We start from the raw sequence: 27,114 nt of genomic DNA, 5'->3' as shown, positions 1-27,114 counted from the left end.
AGGAAGAGGGTTGGCAAGGGACAGAAGGCATAGGTGGGTGACACCCCCATGCCTCATTAAACTGATTCTCAATTAACTCTGCAAACTGTCTGATATCCATATAAAGTAGTTGGCCTCAACCATTGTCTGATCCTGAATGGTATCATAAACAGCCTCCCTCGTCCAAAAGGAACCCTCATGTAAAACCTGCACTTTGTATATGATACTAGGAGCTCTCTCTGGACCAAGGAAAATGTGACGTCCTCTTGACAACTGCAGGAAAAACATGTCAACGCAAAGTGGCCCACTCCTCGAAGCGATATCCGGAAATCTTCACGGACCAACCGTGAAGAATTGGGCACGCAAAATCTCACATACTACAACTATTGGTGATGCAAAACCTGCAAAATAGTCAAACTCCTCTGCCAACTAACGAGACTCGATTTCCTACTCCCCCCCAATAGCGCCTACTATAAGAGGAGCTTGCTGAACTGACCTATCCTTGGGCAACTCAGACTAATCATGAACTACCACCACCCACTGTTGGTCCTCATGCTCTACCTCTTTGTCCAACTGCTCTGGAGCCTCCTCTCAATCCTGATCTTGTAACCACTCCTCAAAAGGTCTGTCTAGGGGCTGTTCTGCCTCATCCAAACTCTATCTCACTACCCGTCTGTAAACAAGGATAGGTTGTGTCCATCCCTGTCTACCTGCCTGTCTTTGTGTCAAAATAACAATGTTGTTGCTGAGAACTCAGTAACTACTAACTTTGACCCCTCTGATCTCTATCATCTTGTTGCGCAAGGCTCCATTGAAGAGTGCGTGTACGCGGATGCGAGCATGCGTGGTGCCGTGTGCGTGCGAGAAGGAGAGAGTACACAGTGTGTGGGTGGAGCAAGACTCTAGTATGAGCTGCCCCTTATTCTTTGTACATGTACACAAGAATAAGGTGTTAGTGGGCGGGCACCCAAAGCATGGGCGACCGAGCAAGGCACATGCGCCTGTACCCCAACAATCTCCCACTTAAAGGCGAATGTGCCGATAAGTGGGTCCCACAAGCTAAACTACTAGTGTGTACAAGAAAACAGGTGAGAGACTCTCTCAACGTATGCCCACTGGCTCGCTCAATCGACCTACATGCAGCCGTATCAGCTCTAGTGGTAGGCGAGCATGCGTACCCACGCTAGAGCCTGCATGTAAATTTCGCAGACTACTCTGTATGGTCTACAAAACTCCACTATGCATCATGCTAATGTCAGTCATCGTACGACTGACAATCCCTGCTGCAAATGCTCCCACTGCAGCTGCTAGGTCGGGCCTCGACACTAACAAGTCAAACATGAGACGCCCAAATACTGATGAAATCTATGCAAACTTGATTGTACTCACCTCCCCTGCGCTATCTGCAATCACTGCATCATCAGGACTACCCATCATGTATGGATGTGTCAACACGGACACTGGGATAGCTACGTCCCTATCACCCATAGGCAAAACTGTGCATCCTGGCACCAACTCATCAGCCTCTAACATGAGTATATCAAAAAACTCTATATCTGTCAGCTTTGTTTGTGTCTCTAGGGAGCAGACCTGCTCTATCTTTGCATGCACTAACTCTGACAACACTTGCTATGCCTCACTAGAGCACTGCCGCTCTATCTCGTGAGCATGGTGGAGCTCACCTGCGAAGGAGACACGTCTCGTCTCTCGCTCAAAGCATGCCAACAACAAAATCAAGACTATGTTGTCTCGAACCTCAAACACATGCATAGGATATACCAAGCCCCTACGGGCTCCTCTGGCAATCACTAATGAACCGCAATGCATACGGAAAGACTGCTCTTTAAGCAGTATCTGACAGCCAAAATCTGCTAATTGTCTCATTGAGATCAAGCTCTGTCTCAGCTGAGGAACATAGTGCACATGTCGTAGCGTGTATGATGCACCATTGGGCAATGACAACAAACGTCTCCTGCAGCCTCTATGTCAAACGCCGAACCATCGGCCAAGTGCACACAGCCAAAACTCCCACTAGAAAATGTGCTAACCCAGTCACGATGCGATGTGACGTGGAAAGCAACATCGCTATCTAGTAACCGCTGTGGAGAAAGTGTGCTATCGATAGACATATCTGCAAGAAATATCGAGGCAAGCATGACATCACCGCCACTGGCATAGACTACCATTGGAACTGCCTCTCTAACACGTGTCAAAGCCGCATCTGCATCATGCATACATGAAGCGGCGAGGTAACAGAGCCTATTTTTGTTGTGATCCAGAATGGACCACAAAATCTAGATGAAAGCTTATAATGCTTTCCCGCTCGCGTAGTCTTGGAATCTTTGGGTATCTTCAAATAGATCCATTGTCCTACATCTAGAGTCCTTGGAGACCTCTTGATTAGCATTAGTAGTAACTCGGTCACAAGTTGTCCTTACACTATCCTTGGTCAATTCAATGATTTTCAAACAATCATAAGCTTGACGATCTTTGACTTTCTCGAAGCCAATAGCAATACTGGATATAGGCTCAAATCCATATATAAGCATGCATGGGCTAAATCCGATAGTAGAATGCTTGCTACTATTATAGGCAAATTCTAATCGTGGAGAGTACCTTTCCCAATCAAACTACCTATAAGAGTGTCACGAGATTGTGACAAGCACTATATATATTTGCTGGTTTCTTTCCTTGATTTTTTTTTCCTTGGGACTCTCTTGTTAAAATCACCAATGCCCAGACATGGCATGGCCAATGTGAAACAGTTGGCCGAGAGTTTCACCCACAATAGTGAAGTGCAGGTCGTGACGAGATGGGGGCCCGTCGGCACCGAAATCCGAGTAGTGAAAGGTTGGCTAGACTCAATTCAAAGTCATTTAGACCCTCGGCAGGACTTTAAGTTGGTGGGTACTAGGAAATTAAACCAAAGGGAGTCAAATGGACACATGGCAGTAGGGGAGCTGCATGCATGCCAACACACACCTTCTAGAAGCCTCATCCAAGAGGGGCGCCCAAAGTTGAGGGTGGAGGCTGATATTTACACAATTGTGCTACACAGTTTGTGTAAGTAGTGGGTGCAGGAAAGCTTTAATGGAAAACTTGCCTTCTCCCTTGTCTCATGTAGCACGATGATTTGCTCTCGCTATAACAAACATGGACACTCCCAAGTCAAGATTCTACCGCGACACAGAAGAGATTCACTTCAAAACAATTCACAAATTCACAATTGATGCGACACGGCCCGGCGAAGTTCCGTGCCAAGAGGTATTGGCCCCAAAGATTGGCTCCCCTTTCTGTATTTCTTTTTATATTAATCTTCGAGCAAAGTACAACTCCCGCGGGTGCTCTCTCTCAGACTATGCGTCAAGATGCTCTGCAGAGGGAGCCCCCTTGGGTTCTTTATAAAGGTTACAAGGGTTGCTAAAAGCAGAGCCCCAAAAGCTTCAAAATCAAAAGCTTCTTTTTAAATTTCTTAAAATAAAGCAACTTTAAAAGCTTCTCCAAAATAAAGCTGGCGTAGGAATTTTCGAGCCTTTGCGTAGAAAAAGCAGCCAGCTTTTGCGTAGGCTTTCCGTACAGCCAACCACGTCATCGGGTTCCGCTTTTTTTCCGACGTGAATTGCGGGGCTGCCGTACGGGCCTGCCACGTCAGCAAAACACTGTGAATTTCAGAAAACCTGCCACGTCAGCATTTCAGCCAGCCGGGGCCGGTGTGTGTGTGTGTACAGTGGGGCAGCCACGTCACCAGTTTGTGACATACCCCCCTCTTGAAAGCATTGTCAATTACGCCTTCAAAACAGACAGAAGCCATAAACTGTCTTAGCAGACACTGACTGTTAGTATCGACACACTAGGAACACACATCTAGCACATGTACCAATCGACAGTCACATCACTTGACATCACAGGACATCACATGACAAATCAAGATCCACTCGGGACCTCATAGATGCCCAATTAACTAATTCCTATTGCAACCATGTCTATTGAGATCTTTTATATCGAAATGCTGCAGTCATTTCGTCTATCAGTACCTGCACTTTAAAAAGTCAAGTACAAATCAGTATCGGGAATTCCAGATCATAAAGTCATACAGCAAAACACTGTAAGCTCACAATATCCCTGAAACTTAAAAGAGACAATAGTGAGTTTAGTATCCAAATCGGGGCAATCTGTTGACAAAGGAGTGGAGCGACTCCCCTCTTGTGCATATCCGCTGCACCAAATTCCGCCCAAGCTGAGTTCGGGGTTCCATTTGGAATAGACTATGCTAAACCAAATGCTTCAAGGTAAAGATTCACAATCTCAGGAGTACCTGCCAGGTCCTCCTCCTCCATTCACTTCGCATCCACTGCGGAGTAGGTCTTGAATTTAACCAAGAACCGTCTTATCGCTTTACCTTCTATCTTTTTGTGCCAATATCTGTTCTGGAACGAGTATCTGCTCGTTTTTTCCTCCACTTTGGGTTGCTCATCTGGCTCCCCATCGTCGGGCACATCGCCTTTAAAAGGCTTCAAGATACTCACAATTCTCCAAGTATTGGGCAGCTTAAGTCTAGAGGAGACATCATTTATCTTTTCAGAAAATCTGGAAAGGTCCATAGTATCTCATGCTAAGCTTTCAAGAAAGTCGCTCCTTTCCCTTTTTCTTTCTCAGGCGTGCCTTCCCAAAATGTAAGAGCACCCAATCGTTCTCCTTCAATTTCAAATCACGACGATGTCGATCTGTTGCCTTTATCTGAGATTCCTTTAAAGCCTTCCGAACCAAGTCCAAGGCCCTCATGAATTGGTCGGCTTCAAAGAAAAAATCTTATCTTTCGTGCTTAGGAAGGGTGGCACCTTCGTAGCACCTTTAATAATCTCAAATGGCACCTTCCCCATCAAAGAGTTAATTGTGTTTCTGTAGGCATATTCCACCAAAGGTTAAAAAAAACCTTTCCATGTAGTCTTCTAATGCAAAGAAGAAGACTTCAACAAATCCAATACGACTGAATTTGCAATCTCGGATTGCTCATTTGTCTGCGGGTGAAAAGGTGACAAGAACTGCAACTGGGTGCCAATGTTCTCCCAAATAGCCTTCCAAAACAAACTCGTAAATCGGGGATATCTGTCGAAGACAATTGTCTCAGGCATGGCATGTAATCTGAAGATCATTGTGCCCACTCTGTGTTTTCGGGAGATCAAAAATGAAATCCATTGCAATACTTTCCCAAGGGCGGGTGGGTATGGGTAAAGACTGTAACAATCCCTGTGCTTTATGCCTATCAAACTTGACCTTCTGGCACACCAAGCAACTGCGTACAAAATCGTCCACGTCCTTCTTGAGGCTCGGTCAAAAGAAGTATCTCTCCACACCTTTCAAGGTGATAACAATGCCGTGGTGACCCGTAAATGGTGGACATGGCATTCGGTTAGAACCTTTTCCCTCAACGGCTATGTAATGCACAACATCGTTTTCTTCATCAAGTAGCCATCCCGAATGGAATATCCTGCTACTACCTCCTTATTCCGTATCCGAGTGAAAATATCTGCAAAATCTGTATTTGTGGCATACTCATAGACCATATTCTCGAAGCTCCTATGAAGTATCGCGGATATAGCCACAACCAACCGCTTTCTAGACAAAGCATCTGCCACCAAATTCTTTTGTCCCTGCACACGGACAATCTGGAAGTGAAACTGTGACAAGATGTCCGCCCACCGCATTTGCTTTTCCGATAGCTGGTTCGGTAACAAGTAGTGTAAACTCTGATGATCTGTGAAGAACGTAAAATCGGCTCCGAGTAGGTAATGTCGCCACTGAATAAGAGCATGGATAATCGCCAAAAGCTCTTTCTCATAAATCTGTGCTGTCAATTCCAGCCTTGAAAACAAACGGCTCTCATAGGCAATGACATGGCCTTCTTGCATTAAGACCGCACCCAGACTATGACCACAAGCATCACATTATACTTCAAATGACTTCTGTAAGTCTGGCAAAGTCAAAACTGGTCATGTAGTCAATTTCTCTTTCAATGTCTGAAAGGCAGTCACCTCTGTGAATCCCCACGAGAAAGGGACTCCTTTCTGCGTCAACATATGCAAAGGGGAAGCAACCTCTGCAAACTTTCTAATGAACCGCCTGTAGTACGAACATAAACCCAAGAAGCTTCTAACTTCATGGACATTCTTCAAATCAAACCAATCACGGATAGTCTCTATCTTGGCCGGGTCCATCTGCACTCCTGCTGCTGAGACAATGTGTCTCAAAAAGTGTATCTCTGGTAGGAAAATTTCACTTTTCTTTGCATTAATCACCAACTTGTGATCTCATAATGCCTGAAAGACCTGTAGCAGATGTTCTCTATGTTCTGCCTCATCCTTGGAGAAAACAATGATGTCGTCAAAGAAAGTGCCAACAAATAGTTTGTACTCTCGAAAAATCCTCTCCATCTGGTTAAATGTCACTGGAACATTGGTTAGGCCAAAAGGCATCACCAAAAACTCAAATAAACCAAAAGTCGTCCGAAAAGCTGTCTTGTAGACATCTCCCAGCGCGATTGGGATTTGATGATATCCCCTCTTCAAATCGATCTTGCTGAAACACAAGGATCCCTGTAGTCGGTCAAGAATATCATCGATCCTACGAATCGGAAATTTGTTCTTCATGGTGATTTTGTTGAGAGCTCTATAATCGATGCACATTCTCCAAGATCCGTCTTTCTTCAAAACCAACAACAATGGCGAGCAGTACGGTGAAGTACTCGACTAGACAAGACCCTTTTCTAAGAGGTCTTTCACTTGGTTCATAATTTCTTCATTCTGGGCTCGCCTCACACGGTAAGGTGGCCGGTTCGGTGGTGTGCTTCCAAGTATCAGATCAATAGTATGATCCTCAGGACGAGCTGGTGGCAACTCGCCTGGCAGGCCCTCAGAAAAGTAATCAGCATGTATGTGGAGAAAATCTTGGCGTTCTTTTTCTAGGTCAAAACATATTCGACCTTCAATCATCATTCAGTTTTCTCCAGAAAATCAAGGAAAGAAGCTGAATTTCATGAAGTACAATCTTTGTGCGCTTCATTTGTCAAAGTCGCTTTCTCAGGCCACGGCATTGTTTGTATGGCACCAAGGGATTTCGAGGAGGACGTCACAACCTCCCAAGGGCATTCATAGAAGTCCTCGTGCCCTAAACACCCCTGACATTGCAAACGACGGTTGCCAATGATCGGTGTAATGGCATCACCCCGTCCGGGTGCCGCAAGAGCTACCTCCGCCTGTGGCCTCGGCCTATCGGGCGTAATCCCAAATCGAGCCGCCAATTCAAGTGAAAAGAAGTTGGCCTTGGCTCCTCCATCAAAGAAAATGAGGGCTTCCTGTTCTTTCACTTTGCCCTAGGTGCAGCAAAGTTTGTACTTTCGTTCATCTGATTCGGTTCGGGCCACACGCAATGAGGTACCAGTTCTGTTTTCATCTGCCTTTTCTGCCACATTCCTCTGCTGTTCTAGAATTGTCTGGCTTGTCTACAGCCTATTCTTGCTGTGCCTTTTTCGGGCACTTTGCGGAGATGTGTCCAAATTCCCTGCAACCAAAACACTTCCCCTCTTTGAGATAGATAGCCCTTTCTCTAAGAGTCTATCAGGGACGTGTATCTTTCTTTTCTTTTCTTTGGAACTCTTTCTCTTTCTACTTTCATTATTAGAAGTCTGTTGGGTTCTCTGAGTCAAGATCTCATCAAAGGGGTGAGTCAGTGTATCGCAAAACCCCGTTTCGCATGACCTATCAATTCTTGAATAGAATTCAACTTTTGTTCAAAGCAGTAGTCTTAGATCTCTGTAGGAAATATGGAGCAAAACCGCTCAATCTGTTCAACAAGACCTTCGTAAAGGAAGAGGCTGGTAGAAAAGAGTTTCAAAATCTCTCAGAATAAGCGTCCAAAGAATCTCCCTTGGTCATCCGAGGATGATGCCAAGCAATTCGTATATCTCGTTTGTACTCCCGAGTCAGCCAAGAAGAAATAAAAAGCCTTTCAACCATTTAACCGGGAGCTTCCTTTCTCAAGAGAAGAGTGAACCACCATTCTTTAAATTCTTTTACTTTCTTGCTTTTATCTTCGAGAAAGTCATACTGGTTGGCTTTTTTTCTTTAATGTTTCTTCTTTGCATAAAACATGTGATCGTCGGAGTCCGAACTATCCGAAGACGGGTCCTCTGTAGAACTGTCAGAAACCGGGCAAAACTTAGGCTTCTTTGCCTTTTTCTTGCCCTTTCCGAAGCTTTGGTTTTTGCTTCGCTTGTCCATGTCTTTCTGCGAGTACAGGTTCTGCTTTTCTGCACTCGTCTGTCTTTTCGGCTTTACTCCCTACCTGAGAGGAGAAGCAATGGCCACACGCCATCTCGAGTAAATCTTATCAATCGGGTAATTCGTCAGGTGTATTACCAATGTCGGGTCCTTCGAGTACTTAATCAATCTATTCACACATATGCCAATCTGTAGTTGACGTTTGTACTCCTTTTCTGGCACAAATTTGCCCAGATCTTCATTCTTTTCTTCAGTTCCCGCGCCGAATCTTCAACTTTTCTTTGCCTTCCCACTGACTAATGTCATCTCTGTCAGATTCTTCACAAGAACCCATGTGTAATGTGGGATTTTTAATGGCTTTATGCCTTGTAAGATAGAGCGATGAAGACGGGAGCGCGCCCAATGCGCGATGTATGAAGGGTGGGAATGGCTAATAAGTCCAGGGTCGGGACACGAAGATTCTTTCCCAAAAGCTATGTGCGCCGTAAAAAAGGATCGGATCCTCCGTAGAAGAAGAATCTTTCTGCGCTCTGATACCACTGTAACAAACTTGGACACTCCAAGTCAAGATTCTACCGTGACACAGCAGAGATTCACTACAAAACAGTTCACAAATTCACAATTAATACGACACGGCCCGGCGGAGTTCCGTGCCAAGAGATATTGGCCCCAAAGACTTGCGCCCCTTTCAGGTATTTCTTTTTATATTAATCTTTGAGCAAAGTACAACTCCCGCGTGTGCTCTCTCTCTCAGACTCTGCGTCCAGATGCTCTGCAGAGGGAGCCCCCTTGGGTTCTTTATAAAGGTTACAAGGGTTGCTAATAGCAGAGCCCCAAAAGCTTCATAATCAAAAGCTTCTTTTTAAAGTTCTTAAAATAAAGCAACTTTAAAAGCTTCTCCAAAATAAAGCTGGAGTAGGAATTTTCCAGCCTTTGCGTAGAAAAAGCAGCCAACTTTTGCGTAGACTTTCCGTACAACCAGCCACGTCATCAAGTTCCGCTTTTTTTCCGGCTGCGGGGCTGCCGTACGGGCCTGCCACGTCAGCAAAACAGTGTGAATTTCAAAAAACCTGCCACGTCAGCATTTCAGCCGGTGTGTGTGTGTGTGTACAGTGGGACAGCCACGTCACCAATTTGTGACACTCGCGCATCTCTATTTCCCCTTTTGCACATATGGTAATGCCCCTCTAGTTGGGCTTCTCAGATGACCATGTACAGTTCTGGGGGGTTTATGCGCGTTTGCCAAGGCAAGAGCCTTTTGCACAGGAACCGGGTTAGCTAATTGCTTATCCCCTACAAGTACGTACAGTTCCATCGCGAAGGAATGCGAAAACAGAGTTTTCTCGCATGAAAACTCGTCCAATTCGTAGGGGAACTGTCCCATTGCATGCGGGAGCTTCTGAGACACGCATAGATGTGTTTGCTCCGCTCAAAATGATGCCAAACAGGAAATTACAGCCTGCTGTGTTTTTCTGCAGGTTTAGGGTTTCGCACCTAAACTGCAAGGTAACACCAAGGGAGCCTCAACAATGCCTTGGGTGCTTGTATACGACAAATTAGAGCGATTTCCAGCAGGGAATCTCATCTAATTCAAAGGGGAGTTGACCCTATAGGTGCAGGAGCTCGAGGGCTACCCGAATTGGAGCGCAAAACAGAGAATTACAGCTTGCTGTGATTTTTTGCAGGTTTAGGGTTTTGGCCAGTTTTGACGCCTACAGGTCCTAGGAGCTTCCGGGTAGCTAGGGAATCACCGAACAGGTGTTCTGGTGCAAAGTGGGGGCCAAAAAGAGAGAATTCAGCGTGCTATAATTTCTCGCCGGTTTTGTAAAGTGCTCTAAAGGGTGTGCAAAGTCACTGTTTACTTGGGATTTTGTCCGTGGAGACTTCTACCGTGATTATGCTACCGAAATTGGGTTAGAGTAGGGAAATTTCAGCTCGATAAAAGTGGGACAGCTTGTAGAAGTTTACAGGTTTTTCTCAAGTTTAATAAGAACAAAAAAATACCGAAAGGGGCGCCAGTATTTGGGGCCTACAAGGTGTCGCTGTGTGCTTCTCTAGCTGCCAAGCCATGATTTGTGTGAAGTGTTTCCAGTTATTGGTTTATTCGTGAAGTTCCTCTGTATCATAAATATACCTAGATGAATCCAGGATGGGCCCGGATTCACCCTTAAAAGGAAAGTGCAAGGTACAGACCCATGGTAGTCACCCACAAGACAATATAACCATCATCTCCATCATGCATAGTATTGACTAAATACCACGACATCCCCACTAACGTCGTCAGTGCCCAATAGTGGGTGTAGAACTAGGTACTAACTTATGCTCCCAAACACAACACACACCACACACACACACACACATGAGCATACATCAACACAAAGTTCAGCGTACTGAGTTTCTGTCATGACTCCGGAGATCAAGGGCAGACTCAGCCATAATGAAGCCTAGCACTAAAAGAAGCATTAAATCGAAAAAATTAGCACAAAAATGAGGTAGTTGATAGGGCATACGCACCGCAAAAGATTGAAAGAATTAGGACAATATCAACTGGTCGTAACTCGGACGATAACTTCACAATGTAAAGTCTGCATGTCCGCTATACGACTAAAAAATATACCTAGATGAATCCAGGATAGGCCCAGATTCACCCTTAAAAGGAAAGTGCAAGGTACAGACCCATGGTAGTCACCCACAAGACAATATAACCATCAGCTCCATCATGCATAGTATTGACTAAATACCACGACATCCCCACTAACGTCGTCAGTGCCCAATAGTGGGTGTAGAACTAGGTACTAACATATGCTCCCAAACACAACACACACCACACACACACACACACATGAGCATACATCAACACAAAGTTCAACGTACTGAGTTTCTGTCATGACTCCGGAGATCAAGGGCAGACTCAGCCATAATAAAGCCTAGCACTAAAAGAAGCATTAAATCGAAAAAATTAGCACAAAAATGAGGTAGTTGATAGGGCATACGCACCGCAAAAGATTGAAAGAATTAGCACAATATCAACTGGTCGTAACTCGGATGATAACTTCACAATGTGAAGTCTGCATGTCCGCTATACGACTAAAAAATATACCTAGATGAATCCAGGATGGGCCCAGATTCACCCTTAAAAGGAAAGTGCAAGGTACAGACCCATGGTAGTCCTCTGTATCATAAAGTTTAAAAGAGTAAAGAATCGGGTGAAAGCTAAAGTCTACCGCCCTACGAGCCAGTTTCATGGTTCCGTTGCAGGGACAAAATCACTTTTACCTTAAGAAGTGAGACTTGATTGGGTTTCGGCGAAGACACAAAGCACAAGAACTTGGAATTACACTATGGTTAATAGGACGAATGACACCAAGGAAGAGGGTTCCTTCTCACAGGACAGACAAGAAGTTCCTCCAGTGTTTGAGGTTGGCGAGGGTTCACAGCCACCACTGTCTATGCCTTTTGTTGATATAATGCTCCACAAGGTCAAGGGTTTATGACTAGATAGTTGGTTGCTGCAATGAATGTGTTTTCTCGGTTGGTGGAGAATCCTAGGATTATAGAATTTCTTCAAGCGCCACCAATGTCACAACAGGCAAGACAACCTACACAGCCAGTAGAGTACGTTGAGGCTCAAGCCCACGTCCCTTATGCGTCCTAGCAAGGCAGGGAGCACTCGCATGTTGCGAAATCAGTTGGGGTTCCAAGGCAACCTCTTTCTGTTCACGAACAGGTGGTTAGGACGCCAGTTCCACACGCTTTACTAGTTCAATCAGCCACCTTTCGGAGTCCAAATGTTGGTTTAAATGAACATGGGATTTCCACGCTAGCATCACATTTTTCCACCACCCACGATACATCCTGGGTATTTCGGGGGTGGATCTTTGTTTCAAAGCATGGCTGGTTATGCGCCTGGAAACCAACAATACATGCCAAGAACAGTCTTTGGCGGTATGCAAGGCATGATGCCAAACCCCTTGTATGGTAACATTGGCATCCAGCAATCAAGGCCACTTTGGGGTGTTGCAAGCCACTTTTGGTATGACTAGTTTTTCCGACCAGCAGGCAAATATGACACCAAACCAAAATGTCAATGGCCAAGGGGCACAGATGATCCCCACCACTATACCCATGTTGCAGACCATTCCCTATGATAATCTGGGAGTGCTGGAAAAGCCAAAACTATACAAAGAAGGTGGTGCAGCTATGAAGTTTGATACTTTCAGTGGATTTGAGGACAAGACGAAGGCTCTTACAGGTAGTTTGATACGGCGTATGCAAGAGGAACTATACAAGGGCCTCTAAGGTCAGGAAAGCTGTCACTTTCTTGAAAGGAAATGCGCATTCATGGTGGACGACACTGTTGATGCAAGGACAAGCACCCGCCACATGGGTATACTTCAAGCAGATGATTGCTTCTACGTGGCTTCAAATTCAACAAGCAAATGTTTGCTTCTACGTGGCTATCAAATGAATTTGAAGCCAATGTCATGACGGATTGGCACCAACTCACTGCGGCTACTTGCAAGAGCCTCGAGGAGTACAATCGGAGGTTCTGTAAAGCATTGCTCTCAGTAACCTCCTACAAGTTTGTGCCACTGATAGAGCAGATTGAGAAGTATTGTTGTAGGCTGCCCTACAAAGCATCGAGACTACTGTGCAAAGCATCGAGTGGCCACCCTTACTCAGTTTATGGAAGTCGCCAACACTGGTCATGCCTTGTTGAAGGGAGAGGACAGTGGGTTTCAAGGGAACATGAAAGGGGGTCAAAAAAAGAAAAATTCAGCAAAGAGGCCCTTTGCAAAAGTGACTCCCGAATCTTCCCAAGGGTCACGAAATGCAAAGAAGGCTAAAGACCATAGTCACAGGGGACAGAGCGGACGGGGCCTAGGGGCGGGGGACAGGCTGGAACGGCAGGGAACGGATGGCAGGGGAGATTCCGGGCGGGAACGCATGCAGACGTCCTGACAGGGACGGCCGGCCGATCAACAGTCTTTTTTTAAAAAAAGTTGAATTTAGGACCGTTTCAAACGGCCAATTGGCAGCCCAACATCTCTTTTTTTGGATGTTTGAAAGTTTGAAGCAACCCGGTGGCTATTAAAGCCACCCTTTGGGTCACTTTGACATATGTCTCAAGCTCTCCACCTCAACGGTCCTCAAGTTCTCATTGCTCAAGCCTCTCCTCTCTACCTTCGGCGCTTCATCTCTCCGGTCTACCCCCTCCTCGAGGCTTGGACCTCTACCCTTGAGACTTGAATCTTCAATCTACCCACTCTCTCCCTCCTGTACCCTCTCAACTTTCAAGCTCTCCTCTACTCTCTCTCCACCTACACTCGTAACTCTCCACCATCATGTCATCTCAAGCTAACTCCACTTCTCAAGCCGGCTCTTCTCGGCGACACCACGAGAGCAAAGGCAAGCCAACCTTCGCTCCACCTCTCAGGCGTTCAAGACAAATGCATCCACATCGGGGGCTTTCATTGCGCATCGCCAAAGCACCCTCAACGAAAATTGGAATCCTAAATTGAAGGAAGAGATGGATAGGTCGGTTGCCCAATTCTTCTTTTACGAGCACATTGCCTTCCATGCTTCACGGTGAGTTTCCATTGTGACTTATGGCATATGCACATTGCAATCTCCCATTTTGTATTTCATTATGGGGTCTCGACTCTCCATACTAACACAACATGCTCTTTTTTTGTGTGGATAGGTATCCATACTTTCGAGCCATGGTTACAAAAATAGGGAAATATGGCCCCTCTTATGTGCCACCTTCATCGGAGGGAGAACTAACTTGGGTTTGGGAAGCCTTCGCCACAGCATAGGTTTCTTATGGTAAATTGTCTTATTTTTACGTAAAGAAGACTTTCCTTCCAAGTTTAAACCTTTAGGGAAAAAAGTATGCAAAGTTCTCATCCAAAACAACTCTCGAGGCCACGCTGATTTATAGAACTCTTTAGAGTTTCTAAAATTACCCTCTATGTGCTCAATGGGAAAACAACGGAAAGACTCAAAGCCATGTTTTGCTATTGCTGCATACAAGGGTTTCACACTTTCACGTACGGTGCTCTTACTTTGAACTTTTCTCGCTTCTCTTACATGTTCCTGAAAACGGACAAAAGCTGTTCGAAAGGTTTGGCCAACATACATCATAGAACTATCATGAATACTATAAATAACATAAATAACTTGAGAGGTATGAACCGGACTTAAAGGACGATCTACCACAAGATGTTTTTTCCTTAAACGCCTCAAACGATTGAGGGCTTTTATGGAAGAACTTGTGCAATGAGTACTAACTAAGACATTCTTGAAAGAAGCCCAACGAATAGGACCATCACCAAAAACATGCAAATTCTTCAAATTCGACTTAGCTAAAAACTTAAATCTTTCTTGATACAGATTATGACTACTTCTAGCTACTGAAAAGAAAGAAGGGTCAAAAAGATGTACCTGAGAGTCATTAACATTGCTGGTTGAAGCTGAAGAAGAAGTAAAAGTGTTTTTCATTTTTGTAGTAAGGTCAGTATTTCAGATCAACGCCCGCCTCAAGGCTAAAGATCCTAAGGCTAGATTGGTGCTAACCACACCCCTCATTTGTATAGCAGGGCTGCTGCCAAGCAGTGAGGTCCTTAAATAAGGCTGCTTGCTACACTCAAAAGATCGTCGACAATAGCGTGCAATCGAGTGTCCGTGATCCCTTGCTAGAATCACTACTCAACCTCTCCTCTCACAAGAGATATTTCATGAAACCACACAAGAAACCCTTGATCCAAGGGACCCAAATTAAGATGTTATTATTATTTTTTAAGAATTTTAAGAGAAAACCATTATTTATTAAAAACATGCATTCTACAAAATTATATTTATAACTTTCTCACAACCAAAAAACAAAAAACAAAGCAAAAAAACAAAAATCGGGGCAGAAAAACACACACACACAAACACATTATCAAAAGCAAAAAACCAACAAATACATAAATCAAGACAATTAAAATAAAAGGCATAACACTCAAACAAATCAAAATCAAGACGAAAAGAAGCTCTACACAATAAATCATGATGCAACCAAAATTACAAAAAGACCCATTACTTTTTAAAAAGTTTATTTAAAACGAGGAATAAAAGTAATACACACATAAAAACACATCGACGTATGAATATAAGATCGGAGTCGGTAGCTGTTGGGGTATGCACACCCTCCCAATATATCTTCATGAAGCTCAACAGCTGGTCACCACTCAAACGAAAATCAAAAAGATTTGCATGTCCGCTAGATGACTGAAAAATATACCTTCATAAGTTCAAAATAGTCTGAACTCACGAATTATAAGAGGGAATAAAGCACTCATAAAACTACAAAAGCAAGGGACACGAGAAAAGAAAAGAAAAAACAAAAACAAGCAAACAAACAAACTAAATCACTTTGTTTGCTACGAAAAAAAACTAGATAAAACAAAACATTATTAACTTAAAAATGTTTTTAGAAAAGGCATGCATAAAATAAGTTGACGTGACTTACTTGGCTTAAAACAGGTACTCAATTTTAACCACAAAAGGATAAGACATCTTGAAAACTTAATCCTAGAAATCAAACTTCACACAACAACTTCTAAAGGAACACATTCTTAAATCCTCAGGTAAGCTAAATACGAAATCGAAAAATGAACACTACTACAAACCTATGAAGATCAAAGATCCAAACTTGACAATATGTGACCTCAACTTCGCTGCTTGTCCAAACAGGAAGAATAAGATTATCACCTTTATCATACATAGCTTGGACAACAACTATGACATCCCTACTCACGTCGTCAGTGCCCAAGAGTAGGTGCAGGTTTGTATAGAGGTCATTCATGCTTTGAACGTACTCTACAAAACCAACTACTGAGTTTCTATCACCCTCCGGAGGTGATGGGCATACTCAACCATGATAAAGGCTAGCATTTGTCAAGTTATAGTAAAAATACTAGAAGCGCTAGCGATCAAAACAACAACATAAGGTGTTATTAAGTCAAACAATAAGTGGGCTTTTTAGCTCCCCACTTCTGTTGAATTTACTACTGATTATCTTGAGCATTCCACAGGAAGAAACATTAAAAATAAACTTACTACAATGCAAAAATGATCGAACGTTTTTTATGATTCTTTTGAATGAGTATCCTTTTTCAACTAGTAAAGAAATAAGATGGCAAGATTGAACAACAAAAGCAGATTTGCTAGAACAAAGACGAGAAAATCTAAATAGTTGAGAGCAAATGACACCGTACTTAGCTAAAAGAGAAATGTTCGAAGAAATATGAGGCATACAGATGATATTTAGATTGGCATATTCTGGTTCAAGGCGCTTATCATAAATATCTACTTCTAATCCCAAGGGGGTCTGAAAAATCTTAAGGTCTAAAAGGGCAAACAATCACTATTTATGATACACTTAAGTTCACAAAACTCCTTAGGATAAATTACTCCGCCTACAGAACTCAAATTCAAGTACATAAAGTCTTGAAAAGGAACGTCAGGAACAAAAAGATCATCTACAGAACGTCTTACATTGCATAACTTGTGCAAAAATATTGGGCAAGTGTTAGCAAGAACAACACGCTCCATAAAATCAAACTCAAAAGTAAAAAGATAGAAATTAGCAAGAAAAACGGCAAAATTGGTGCCCATAGGGATACCAATTATTTGCTTAAAAAGAGAGTCGCCGATGGTTATATATAAATTGTCTAAAAGAAAATATAACCAAGATATGATGTCAATGTCATCTACAATCCTGGTGAATCTCTTTCTTCCTTTGTCTACCTCTACATTCTTACTTTTCAGCCATAAGAAGTCAAAGTTCAAGGCTGACTTTTCTACTAACAATGCCTTGTGTCTATCCTTCTCAAGCTCTTTGGTCTATTTAGTGTAAAATTTGTGGTCAAAGTGATGCTCTATATGTGTGGGATAGTTGTAGGTCAAAAAATGCCAAAAAAACTCTTTCTTTTTTTGCCATTCCGACCCTTGTCCCCATTCCCTAACTTTTGCCGTCCCGTCCCCGTCCCCGTTCCCAACCCAGACCCGCCATTCCATGTAGCTATGCTAAAGACTCAACCGAGTCTTCTGGAGCACGCCAAAAGAATGAAAAGTTGAGGGAAAAGTTGCAAGATGAAGTTCAAAACCTATCCACCTATGGATGCAAAGTGGATGGAAGAAAGTGAATTGATAGAGTCACCAAATGTATTGCAGTTTTACCTTGAGACTTTTGGTTTACAACCCACGTATTCTCCAACTCATATCGCTTTAGTAGAGCAAAGGTCAAAGGGCTCGACATGTGCTCAAAAGAGGGGTGATGATAGAGCTAGCACTTCATGTGTACTTGAGAATTCAGTGCAATAGAAGTGTACGTTGTTTGACAAAAGTATGAAGGTCTCATTGAGTCATTTGTACACATGTTTGACACTCTTTCTTGTGGATACATGCGATGATAAAAGGGTGCTTACCACACTAAATCATCTATAGCGTGTATATATATCGCCCCTTTCCCCTTTTGCACATATGGTAACGCCCCTCTAGTTGGGCTTCTCAGCTGACCATGTACAGTTCTGGGGTTTTTATGCGCGTTTGCCAAGGCAAGAGCCTTCTGTACAGGAACCGGATTACCTAATTGCTAATCCCCTACAGGTACGTACAGTTCCATGGCGAAGGAATGCGAAAACGGAGAGTTTTCTTGCGTGAAAACTCGTCCACTTCGCAGGGGAACTGTTCCATTGCGTGCAGGAGCTTCTGAGACACGCATAGATGTGTTTGCTCCGCTCAAAATGATGCGAAACAGGAAATTACAGCCTGCTGTGTTTTTCTCCACATTTAGGGTTTCGCACCTAAACTGCAAGGTAAAGCCAGGGAGCCTCGAGAAAGCCTTGGGTGCTTGTACAAGACAAATTAGAGAGATTTCCAGCGAGGAATCTCGTCTAATTCAAAAGATAGGTGACCCTATAGGTGCGGGAGCTTGAGGGCTACCCACAAAAATGATCGGCACATGAATCGGAGCGCAAGATAGGGAATTACAACTTGCTGTAAATTTTTGCAGGTTTAGGATTTTGGCCAATTTTGATGCCTACATGTCCTAGGAGCTTCAGAGTAGCTAGGGAATCACCGAACATGTGTTCTGGTGCAAATTGGGGGCCAAAAACAGAGAATTCAACGTACTATAATTTCTCACATGGTTTTATATAAAGCTCTAAAGGGCGTGGAAAGTCACTGTCTCCTTGGGATTTTGTCCGTGGTGACTTCTATTGTGGTTATGCTACCGCAATTGGGTTAGAGTAGGGAAATTTCAGCCTGATAAAAGTGGGACAGCTTGTAGAAGTTTACAGGTTTTCTCAAGTTTAATAAGAATAAAGAAATACCGAAAAAGGCGCCAGTCTTTGGGACCTACAAGGTGTCGCTCTCTACTTGGAAGCACTCTAGCTGCCAAGCCATGATTTGTGTGAAGTGTAATTTCCACTTACTCGTTTATTCGTGAAGTTCCTCTGTGTCATGAAGTTTAAAAGAGTAAAGAATCGGGTGAAAGCTAAAGTCTACTGCCCTACGGCCCGGTTTCAGAGAGACATAATCCCTCAACATGTCTTTCAACGTCTTATTCATCCTTTCAAACTGTGCATTAAACTCAGGGTGATCAAAAGATGAGATACTCAACTTCGTCAGAAAGGTGAGCAAATATATCTCGCCAAAATCGTCCAATTAACTTGGTATCCCTCCCGATCATTGACAATATCCTCCGGCAAACCATACAACTTATAAAGTTGATCCATGAACAAAAGTGCCTACTCAAGGCTTTTTACTATCGATTTCGTTGATATAAATTTCACCATTTTTGTGAGTCTATCAACCACAACCTAAATGGCATCATTGCCACGACTAGTATTTGTCAAATCAACAATAAAATCATAGAACCACAACCTAAATGGCATCATTGCCACGACTAGTATTTGGCAAGCCAATAATAAAATCCATCGAAATACTCTTTGGACGCCTAGGTGCCTAGCGCTAGGAAAATCATGGTATTCAAAAAAAATCCTTTCTCGAATCTCATCGATTTCAAAGACGCAAAATTTTCCATTTCTAAACAATAATCCACCTTCAATGGAATATTGTCTATGCCTCGTCTCTCCATCGCGACTAACGTGGGTCTCTGGATCACTGAAGCTTTGTATGTAAGTCACGTCCCACTTCGACCTCATTCCATATCTTGCCAAAATGACTATCAAAAAGACACGCCCGTAGAGAAGAGAGAGAAATCCATCGAGATTTCGGCCATAGACAAAACATTAACCTAGTGGGTTAAGGTGGCCATTTATGTTTAGAAATGCAATACTTTATGCTAAGATTTGTGACACCTGCCAAGGATGTGCTCCAAAACCAACCCTTCAAGGGAATCGACCGCTTAATATCTCCTTGCCGTGGCTTCCCTTTGAGCGATGGGTATAGATTTTGTTGACCCTATCCACCCTGCTACACATCCAAATAAAACCAAGTATCTATTCGTGGCTATTGACTGTACCACTAAGTGGGCAGAGGTCAAACCAATAACCGACTTCACTGTAGCGTAGCAATTATGGAAAAGTTTATTTATGGATACATTATCTGCAGATATGGCTGCCCTTTAGATATATCAAATGATAGAGGTTCTCACTTTGTGAATGAGCTGTTGAACAGTATCTTCAAAAATAATGAAGTGTTGCACTGAAAATCTTGCTTTTATTACCCTCGCGCACAGTGCGTAGGAAATATTGCTCCTACTACCCTCGTGCTAATGGTCAAGCAAAGAGCACGTGCCACGAATAAAGTGTTATTGTTACTTCTCAAAAAAGGAATGCTCATTACTATCTCCATTGTCACAAACTGGTGTTGTGGCAATGCCCCCGAATACACACACACACACAGCCCCTGCTGACGTCGCGGCAGCAGCCGAAAAACGCGCCGCAATTCCCGTGGGAAAAAGAACTGACAGGCTGACGTGGCAAGCAGTACGGACCTCCTCAATTTGTGTTGGTTTGCTGACCTGGCATTCCGTACGGATTTTCGAAAATTATGCTGGCTGATTTTGGCAGCTTTTGAACTATAGTTGCTTTTGAGATTATGAAGCTTTTGAGTTTGAGATTTTGGGGCTCTGCTTTTGGCATCCCTTGCTTTAGGGGTTCACTTCTCAGAGCATCTGGACGCAGAGTCTGAGAGTGAGTACTCGCAGGCTCATTGTACTTTGCTCAAAGATTAATATAAAAATAAATACCGAAAGGGGCGACAGTCTTTGGGGCCAATACCTCTTGGCACGGAACTACGCCGGGCCATGTCGACCTTATTACGAATTGTGAATAAGTTTGAAGTGAATCTCTATTGTGTCGCGGTAGAATCTTGACTTGGGGTGTCCAAGTTTGTTACATCCATCCTCATACTTGGGCTTAGGCTATCCATGTGGGCCTATCACACAGCTTACAAAGCTACCACACAGTACACTCTATTTCAAATGGTTTATGGCATGGAAGTTATCGCTTCCTTTGAGTTCAACCATGGATCTACAACAATGGGCTCTATCACGGTAAAGTGTCCACAGGCTAGTAGGCAAGCATATGTTTCCCAGCTGTTCTTGTTACATGAAAGTCGGCTACTAGCTAACCGAGCTCTTACTGCAAAGAAGCATCAGCGGAAGGCTTGGCATGATCGACATTTGTGAAGGTCTCAATTCTACAAGGCAAAGTTCCTGAAGAAGGCAAAGAAGTTAGTGCCAAGTTGGAAAGGTCCTCTCCTCATGTCTAGAATTCTTCCTAATGGTGTAGTACACCTTCAAACCTTACAAAGTGACACCCTTCCTCTCGTCAATGGCTCTCGGATTAAACTCTACCAATCTCCGAATGTGTAATCCATTCTGCAAGCTTTCTTCTTTGCGTCGATGTACTCTGCTCTGTTGCAATCTCTATTCCTCCTCCCTAGCTTTTCTACTTACCTTTGGTATTCTCACCTCCTTCATCCTCATGGAGCTTGTATATCTAGATCCTCCATCTAGTCTTTTGCTTTAGGGAGTGATTCGTTTTGATCTAATCATTCTCAGTGTAACAGAGTTGGACACTCCAAGTCAAGAATCAATCGCGACAGCACCAAATAACCACTTCAAAACAATTCACAGATCACAATAGATTTGCACTGGCCCGGCGGAGTTGTGCCTAGAGATATTGGCCCCAAAGACTGGCGCCCCTTTCGGTATTTCTTTATGTATTAAATCAATGTCAAAGTACAAAGAGCGGTTAGGGTTTCACTCTCAGACTCTCCGTCCACATGCTCTGCAGAGTGAGCCCTAAACCGTTTACTTAAGGTTACAAGGGATGCCCAAAAACAGAGCCCCAAAAGCTTCCAATTCAAAAGCACAATACTCTCACAAGCCCTCTTGAGGCTTTACATTCAAAATAAAGCAAAAATCTCTCTCTCATGCTCCCTCTCGCACACTTGGCGTGGAAAAAGCATCAAGAATTGCGTCGCCCAGAAAAGCAGCCCGCAAATTCCGAAAATCCGTACCGCTTGCCACATGGCATTTCAGCCGCTGTTTTAGAGTTTCCAGCCACATTAGGGTTTCAGCCAGCAGTTAGGGTTAGGGTTTCCAGAAATTAGGGTTTCTGCAAATTAGGGTTTCTGGCAGGAATTAGGGTTTCTGATGTCGGTAGCCACGTCATCACTTTGTGACACTCAGGCTATACTATGTGTGTTTTGCTATCTTTGATTCTACTGCTAAGTGATTTGACTTCAGTGATACAATTTCTTAAGTGTTAGTATCCCATGGTTGCTGGTTGCCGAGGATCAGGAGAGGTTGGCTGCTGAGATTTATCTTACAGATGCCAAGTGGCTATCTCGTCACACATAAATGACACCGTACAAACCTCTCCTAATCCACAACCACCAACCACTTCTAGTCGCCCTTTCCCTGGCCTTCTCTCTGCTTGCCTTTCAACCACCCCTACTTCCTCTCACCCTACCCCACATACCTCTCCCTATCCCTACCTCAGCCTTCCCCTCGCCTCACCCTTCCTCTTGCTCACACTTCCCCTCACCCCTGCACCCCCATTGTACATTGTCTTGAAAGTTGAGTCTTGGTCTGAAATTGAGAGTGTTGCCAGCCAGTCATCAATTGTGGTCTTGGTCTCGTAGTCATCTTTTGAGCAATGCAAGTACAGAGTGTGTGTTCTTTCAGTTTCCATTGGTCTTTTCTCAAGTTCACTATTTTCATCAATTGTCTTTTGTGTTGTATACCTTATATTAGAGTTGCCCGAAACGAGAACGGGGACGGGACTCCCGCGAATGACGGAATGGTCGAAGGGCCCGGCACGGAACATGAGGCATAGAAAATACATAAATAAGGCAATTTTTAGCTTTGTGTGATTGAATACTAGTATTAGAGTCTTGACTCTTAATATGCAGAAATAATTCAATTTGATTACTATTCTACGTTACTATGACTTTTTTACGGTTATGCGCAGTCACCGCGTACACAATAGACGCCATGCGCATTCACATACAGTTATAGATTAAAGTCCTCAAATAATTGAAAGAGTAGAAGTTACGAGACAAGACTTGAGTCATAACGTTTAACAAGAATTAAGTTTTCCATTAAATTTGGCCAACAAGGCACTACAAAAAAGATAAGACTCAAGAGACGAGAGAAGTCTAGAGTGCCAGGGCCCAAACGAATATATTAAAGTCTAATGTACTATACTACAATACCAAAAAAACAGAGGTGGCATATACCATAGAGAGGCTACGACATAGAAAAGTATGGAAGTCCTCAAGTCTCAAGAGCCACTAGCTAGTATTCCTCATCATCGAGCTCCGGCTCCTCGACCTAGGTCATGGAGGAAATAGCTGGTGTTTGTACCTCTGTACTCGTACCTGCACCTGCTTGAAGAGCCTCCTGATTCATCTCCCCCTATGTAAAAGAATATGTCTGCCTAGTCGCATTCTTGCAGAGCATTCACATTTTGTGCTAACAAAGATAAGATCATATGCCTTCTCTACTCCAAGCCGATTCGTCTTCTTGGAAGCAATCTGGCTAAAGATACAACACAATTGATCCAAGCATAAGATACTCATTGACTGGCTGAGGACATAGATCGCCAGTATGTAAAGCTCGACACGATCATAACCAAGGTCCTCACACCATAGCATTGAACTGATCTTCTTGCGATCAATCTGAGCATCTCGAGCTCAAATGACCCCCGCATCTCTCTGAAGTATCTTAGTTGATTCTTGACGATGTGTCTGTCATCTCTGTCTAAGACTATCTTGTACAAGATCTCTGTAAACTAACCATTGACTTCCTTATCCGTCACTTGTCCTGCACCCTCGTACTCTGGATCCATTGTAAATGCTACCCCGTGTAAAGGAGCGGCATATGAATCCACCTCTTCTTGCAAAGTGCATGGATCTCTTCGTATCACTCTACATCCGACTCAAGCTCAAGCTGCTCAATCATGCAGTCCATAGCCTCATAAACCTTGTCAAACCAAGGCTTCATACCATCCACAACCTAAAAGAAATGGGCGACATAATGCGAAGAGGAAGGTCATAGGCTAAAGCCCATTCAAACAAACCTCCCTTTTGGGGGGTTTAAACTATGAGACAATGTAAAAGAGCAACTCATATGTCAGATGCCTAATACTCATGGGTGCCTAAGTGGCTACCATAATGACTCAATACTTATAAGACCTCCCCTCAAACCAATGACCATAACCGAGAGCAAGCGCTACATGCTATCTACAAAATGGTACCATGCTCAAAAAATAATATACTCATAAACAAAACACAACATGTTTTCACACTAACAAATGGGCAACTGATTTTGAGTTCAAAAAGAAAAATGTGATTGAAACGAATGAGAAAAAGTGTTCCGTTTTGGCCCTCCCGAAACGGCGTTTCTTGTTACTTTGTTTGAGACTTTGTTTGCTGCTTCTTGTTGTTGTTGCTACTGCTACTTCTTGGTTGATACTTGAAATAGCACTTGACAAGGGGATGTCCTTATTTTTCACAATGAGTGCATTTGTTGTTCTTGTAACAATCTTTGGCTTGATTTCCAAGCTTTCCACCAGTGAAGCATTTGGTTTTATATAAGCCAGGTAAACGCCTCCCTTTGAAGTGGATTGAGATTCATTTTTATGCCTCCTTTCTACTTCTTGAAGTGTGTTGAGAGCAGCTTGCAAATCTGGTGTTAAATCTTTTTCTTCAAGCCAATATCGTGACTAGGTGATCATATTCTTTGGCTAGAGTTCCTAAGAGTACTGCAAAGTTTGTCAACTTCGGGTACTTCATTCGATGCATGCAAGTTGTGTGACAATCCTTTAAGCCTATTGTCACGGCTAGCAATGTTTTCTCCTTCTTCCATTGTTAGTTTATACAACTGTTTCTTCAAGCTTACTTCACTCTTCTTTGCGCTAGCACCGAAGTTATTTTTAAGAAATTCCCAAGCCTCTCTAAGCATTGGTGCATTCATCTATAAAGTGCACGTTAGGAAATACTAATCTCATGTAGCTCTAAACCACTTGATAGATTAGGGTAGATAGAGTAAAATAGCATTCATAATTAAAAACACACTAAGGTCATGCATTAATGGAAGGGATAGATAAGACAGTGGATGCATCCGCAGCTTATGATGTTTCCCTCCATGGTATAGACGGGGGCTGTTATAATGTAACAAAATCCAAATGATAAAAGGCTTGATGCAAGAAAATCATTTTCGTCTAAAATATATAAGGATGTCCTAAACTATTCAAACCCACAGATGTTGAATCAAGAGGACTGAAAGTTTGAAAAATAGGAGCTAAGCTCCATCCATTGAAGAATCCTTCCAGGAAAAAGAGCATCTCCATAGGCATAATAAAAATTACCGAGATTCTACATCACTGAGAGGGTTGAACTTTTTATTCCGGCTGAATGCAATAGGTGATCAAGATTTAGATTCAATGTCAAAAATCCTTATTTCACTATATTACTACCATCCATGTAAGTCTACAATTAAAGTACAGAAAACATTAAACTTTTCCAAATTGCGATGAGGAAATCATAACATAGCCACTGAACTGTGCAGCTTCTATGGCTGAAGTGAACCCATACTAGTTAGATTAAGCACCTTACTAACTGCCTCCAAAACCATTCCTGGTCGTACCGGCACCTCTTTCTTGGCTGATTTAGACGATACCTGCACAATGTATAATACACACATGATATAGATTGATAAAGATAAGAACTTCACACCCATTTGAAACTTTGATGACCTTTTGCTTGCTCGCAGACGTGTGCCTCCCCAAATGAGAGCTTTCTTCATCTTCCTCCGGGGGATCTTGCCCCTCCGCCTTCCCGTTCATTACATCAGCAATTCTTTGATGGAGGACGGGCCCAGGTCTCACACTGACAATACTCGATTGCATGTCGATTGACTATAATTTAATGCCAAAGGAGAGAGATGCAAATAACATAGGTAATTATAAATAGTACTAGAGCTCTTTATTATACCACATTTCCAGGTAGGGTCTTGAACCCTCGGTTGTCATTTCTCTCATCCAGCAAACCACCACCTCGCATACCGCGAGCCTCATCCCGTATTATAACCAATTTTTCCAGCAATCTTCTATCCTTAATTCTCGGTTTCTCTTCCATAGACTATAAAAGAAGATTCATCAGTAAAATGGATAGGTCACTAGGACTCCAAAGTACAAGTTCCAGGATAGTCCAATAAAGTGCAACATGAGCAAACATTGTGCAGCAAATAGCCTACATTGACCATTAAAGCAAGAGCTTCAAATCCCAGAATGATTAGCAAGGCAATGTTTTTACAGACTCACAGCTAAAACATTATCAGCTTGAGTAGATATGTTGACCAAGTTTGAAAATGGGATTGTTAGCTTCCCTCCACTCTCTGTGTCAAACACCCCACCACCACCAGCAGATCTTCGCAAGATTTCGGTCCTTTTTTCTTTTGTTGGTGTGTGGCATAGTAATCCTATTACTTGGACCTAAGAAAAGGGTTCCATAGTAGCAAATTAGACCAGACAGGTTTTAGATTTAAAGAGCATTGATCAGTTCAAAGCATTAAAATATGCAGGCTATATCACTCACATGTGGGGGGCATTATCGTTGAGTTGACCCAACACAGTCTCTTTTATAACCTCAAGAATGTTCTTCCACTGTGAGACAGAATTAGAAGCTAATTGTGATTGCACAGATTATTGCAATACATTTCACGAACAGAGAAGCAAACATTAGCATTACAAAGCATGATAAAACGCTCATTAGTAAGGTAGGTGCACGCATGCACCAATAACAAATGAGAGACACTCGTGCACACACAAATTTAAAACATGCATTGCCACGATTGCAGCTTGTCAAAGTAAGATGAATGTAGCATCATGCATGCACCTGGTCATCACGATCCGATTCTGCCTCTTTAATCATCCAATCCAATGCCAATAAAAAACTCCCATCCAGACTATCAAGTTTCTGCTGTATTGCCCCTGCCGCAGCTAAGTGTATAGCTACACCTTCCTCATCTTGATCCAACCCTTCCACATCCTCAAGCTGTGGAGCAACAATCACACATTTATTACTACTTACAAAGTCAAAAAACATCATCTGATGTGAGGCCCAAGATCTAGTTGTGAGATCATAGCCCCCTGCAATAATGCAATATTACACATAAAAAAGAAATTTGCTTCCAGCTTACAAAGAATAGACTAGTGTTAGACAGGATAGAATTGGCAGAGAAAAGGAAGAACAAAAGCAGTATGAACGGTGAGCCATCCAAGGCAAAAAAAACGAGGCACAGATAGAATGATGGTATTTAAACCAAAAT

At 43.0% G+C, this 27,114-nt stretch overlaps 1 protein-coding gene across 1 annotated transcript in view; it reads right to left on the bottom strand.

Moving 5' to 3' along the window:
• LOC147432636 (protein PEP-RELATED DEVELOPMENT ARRESTED 1, chloroplastic-like) overlaps nucleotides 1-26,891 on the bottom strand; it is a 28,819-nt gene extending 1,928 nt beyond the window's left edge. The window contains exons 1-7 of the mRNA XM_086491618.1: nucleotides 26,682-26,891; nucleotides 26,382-26,449; nucleotides 26,273-26,278; nucleotides 26,108-26,213; nucleotides 25,779-25,925; nucleotides 25,541-25,702; nucleotides 25,396-25,464 (exon numbers count right to left, since the gene is read on the bottom strand). Of these exons, the coding sequence (XP_086347744.1) occupies nucleotides 25,396-25,464; nucleotides 25,541-25,702; nucleotides 25,779-25,925; nucleotides 26,108-26,213; nucleotides 26,273-26,278; nucleotides 26,382-26,449; nucleotides 26,682-26,891 (768 nt within the window). The remainder of the gene's footprint in view (nucleotides 1-25,395; nucleotides 25,465-25,540; nucleotides 25,703-25,778; nucleotides 25,926-26,107; nucleotides 26,214-26,272; nucleotides 26,279-26,381; nucleotides 26,450-26,681) is intronic.
• Nucleotides 26,892-27,114: the final 223 nt, after the last annotated feature.

The sequence above is a fragment of the Adiantum capillus-veneris genome, chromosome 20 (assembly GCF_014529385.1).
Source record: "Adiantum capillus-veneris isolate H3 chromosome 20, ASM1452938v2, whole genome shotgun sequence".
Classification (NCBI taxonomy): Eukaryota; Viridiplantae; Streptophyta; class Polypodiopsida; order Polypodiales; family Pteridaceae; genus Adiantum; species Adiantum capillus-veneris.
Note: the sequence above shows the minus strand (reverse complement) of the source record. Positions and strands in the feature narration are given on the sequence as shown.